The 2,847-nt window shown below is 51.1% G+C and overlaps 1 protein-coding gene across 1 annotated transcript; it reads left to right on the forward strand.

The window, feature by feature from the left end:
• Nucleotides 1-352: 352 nt before the first annotated feature.
• Nucleotides 353-1,246, forward strand: LOC141026975 (uncharacterized). Its single transcript, XM_073503884.1, has one exon. It carries the CDS (start codon nt 353-355, stop codon nt 1,244-1,246), a length of 894 nt encoding a protein of 297 aa, XP_073359985.1.
• The last annotated feature ends 1,601 nt before the right edge of the window (nt 1,247-2,847 follow it).

The following is a 2,847-nucleotide window of genomic DNA, read 5'->3' on the forward strand; positions in this document are numbered from 1 at the left end:
AAAATCACAACGTACGATACGTACGTGTGGCAATCAGCCAAAGTCTCCTGTGCGTGTGTGCGTTTGAGTATCCAGCCCAAAGGCTGTTGTGTATGTGCATGTTTAGGCTTGGAGATCAGTGAGCTGAGATCAGTTTTGCACTGCGGTGCATCTGCTTCATACGATGCGTCTCGATGTAAAGTATCTCGTTGGGTCTGGCCGGCTTGGGGCTGAAACCAAGATAGTCAGCGAGCTCTGTTCATCATCGTCGTTCGTCGTCGGTCATATCGCCGTTGCCGGAAGTACTCGGCATCGGGACTGGGCTAACAATTGATATCAGAGCAAGGTTGATCTTCTAATATAATGGAAGATTATGTCAGACGACGAGAAGACCAAGCAGCTGGCGGAGTACTCCGGTGTGGCTAAAGTAATTGATGCTTCAGTGAGATCAGAGTATCCACCATTCGACCGTGCGAACTTCGTGGTGTGGGCGACCATGATGGAGTGGGCGCTTGAGGCCAATGAGCTCTGGGAAGCCCTCGACCCCGGCGGTGACGAGTACCTGAAGGGTGGTGCCTTGTATCGGAAGGATCGCCAGGCTATCACGGCCATCTGCTCGGTGATGCCGGTGGACGTGCAAGAGCATCTTATCTCGAAGACATCAGCGAAGGAGGCGTGGGACACACTCAAGACGTTGCATCTAGGGCACTCGCGTGTGCGCGAGGCGAACTTGCAAACTTTGCTGAAAAGTTACGAGAATCTGAGGATGGGAGAAGATGAGACGGTGGATGCCTTCACAGCAAGGGTCGCCATGATGGTAAACGGGATTCGCAGTCTCGGGGAGAAGCTAGAGGACATCTCCGTGGTCCGGCGTTTTCTACGTGCCGCTCCACCGCGCTTCATGCCAATTGTGTCAGCGATCGAGCAATGCATTGATCTCAAGACTCTCACTTTGGATGATCTGGTTGGTCGCTTCAAGGCGCATGACGAGCGGATGAAGCTGAGTTACGGTGATGCAAAACAGGATGAGTACCTGATGCTAACGCGTGCTCAGTGGCAGGCAATGGTTTTCAAGGAGAACAATTTCGACAAGGCGTCTGGTAGCGGCGGAAAGTACCGTCCCGCAAAGGACACCGACGAACAGTCGGAGAAGCCAAAGAAGAAAAAGTTCGACAAGAGGAAGATCCGCTGCCACAACTGTAATCTGCTCGGACAGTTCAAGTTGGAGTGTGAGAATCCCCCGAAGGAGAAGGCGCTCATGGCCTAGTTAGGTGATGAAAGTTACATGATGTTGATGTGCGAACTCGTGGACAAGGTAGATCAAGTTCTTCAAGCGTCGGCTAAAGAAATTGTCGTGCTCCGTGAAGAAAAAAGTTCACTGTCAAGTTCATGGTTCGGAAACTCATGTCGACGCTACGGACATGGGGGGTGATTCCGAAGCTTACGTCGATGTTACGAGCATAAGTGCTAACTTCGCTGGAGCGGATGCAGCAATTGTCGCATGTGCTCGACCATGGAGAAGCAGTCTTCATACGATGTGTCCAGAAAAAATGAAGGCGTACGTGGCGCCGAAAGTCCACGAAGAAACAAAAACTGTTGTTGAAGCTCGTGCAAAAGTGGAGACGAGTGCAGCGGCTACTGACGCACTGGAAGAAGCTGGTGCATTGAGTTATGCGGATAGCTTGAGACATGCTGGAAAGTGCTCTGGAAGTAGGGCCAGCTCGATGCGCAGCAGCCGTGCCGCGGTGCCCAGGAACAGGCAGACGTGGAATCCCACCGAAGACAAGAGTTGCACTGGGAGGCGACGCACTCGTACCTACGGGTGCTGGGAACGCTCGGAAAGGAAAGCCAGACCCAGCCGCCTCGTGCAGCCCAGGAATGGGCGCACATGGTCTTGGAAGCAGCCCACGAGGCCTACCAACAGTGGATGTTTTGTTTCAGCCCGAGTCAGGAGGGCCGTGTAGCACATGTGGTGCGCTCGTACCATTGGACCAATGGAGTAGGCAAACACGAATGGTACAAGGAAATGACACTATTACCTACACCAATACATCTACAACCGGTGTTACACCTATATTCGAAGAAAACTCTTCGGACGATTGACCCGGTAAAAATGAAAGGGAGTGGGTGACAGTGTCTAGCAAGCACCGAGGAAACAGCGGATTTCAAGGACGCGAATACGAAGTGGTGTTGGCGTCGCGCTATGGAAAAGGAGTTGAGGTCGATCCACGACAATAATGCATGGGAGGTTGTGGATCTTCCCAACAATGAAAAAGTCATGGATCTCAAGTGGGAATTTATGATCAAGAAAGATACCGATGGGTCCGTGAAACACAAAGCGAGGCTAGTAGCCAAAGAGTACGTGCAAGAGGAAGGTGTGGACTTCGAAGAAGTGTTCGTTCCCATTGCAAAGATGGAATCGGTGAGACTACTCATCACTCTCGCGGTTCAGGAATCATGGAAGATACATCACATGGATGTAAAATCCGCATTTTTGAATGGCGAGTTAGAAGGAGATGTGTATGTGAATCAGTCACCGGGATTCATCAAAGAGGGAGAGGAACACAAGGTACTGAAGCTACGCAAAGTCTTGTACGGGCTACGGCAAGGCTCTCGGGCGTGGAACATCAAACTTGATCAGACGATGATTTCTCTTGGATTTGAGAAAGCCCCACTAGAGCATGCGATGTACAAGAGAGGTGAAGGAAGAGATCGTCTACTAGTTGGCATCTATGTCGACGACCTATTGATAACTGGAGGAGATGAAGAGGTGATTGCAAAGTTCAAGCTACAAATGAAGGAGCTATTCAAGGTGGATGACCTAGGGCTATTGAGTTACTACCTCGGGATGGAGGAACGTCAAAGGCC

The sequence above is a fragment of the Aegilops tauschii genome, chromosome 7 (genome assembly GCF_002575655.3).
Source record: "Aegilops tauschii subsp. strangulata cultivar AL8/78 chromosome 7, Aet v6.0, whole genome shotgun sequence".
NCBI classification, from domain to species: Eukaryota; Viridiplantae; Streptophyta; class Magnoliopsida; order Poales; family Poaceae; genus Aegilops; species Aegilops tauschii.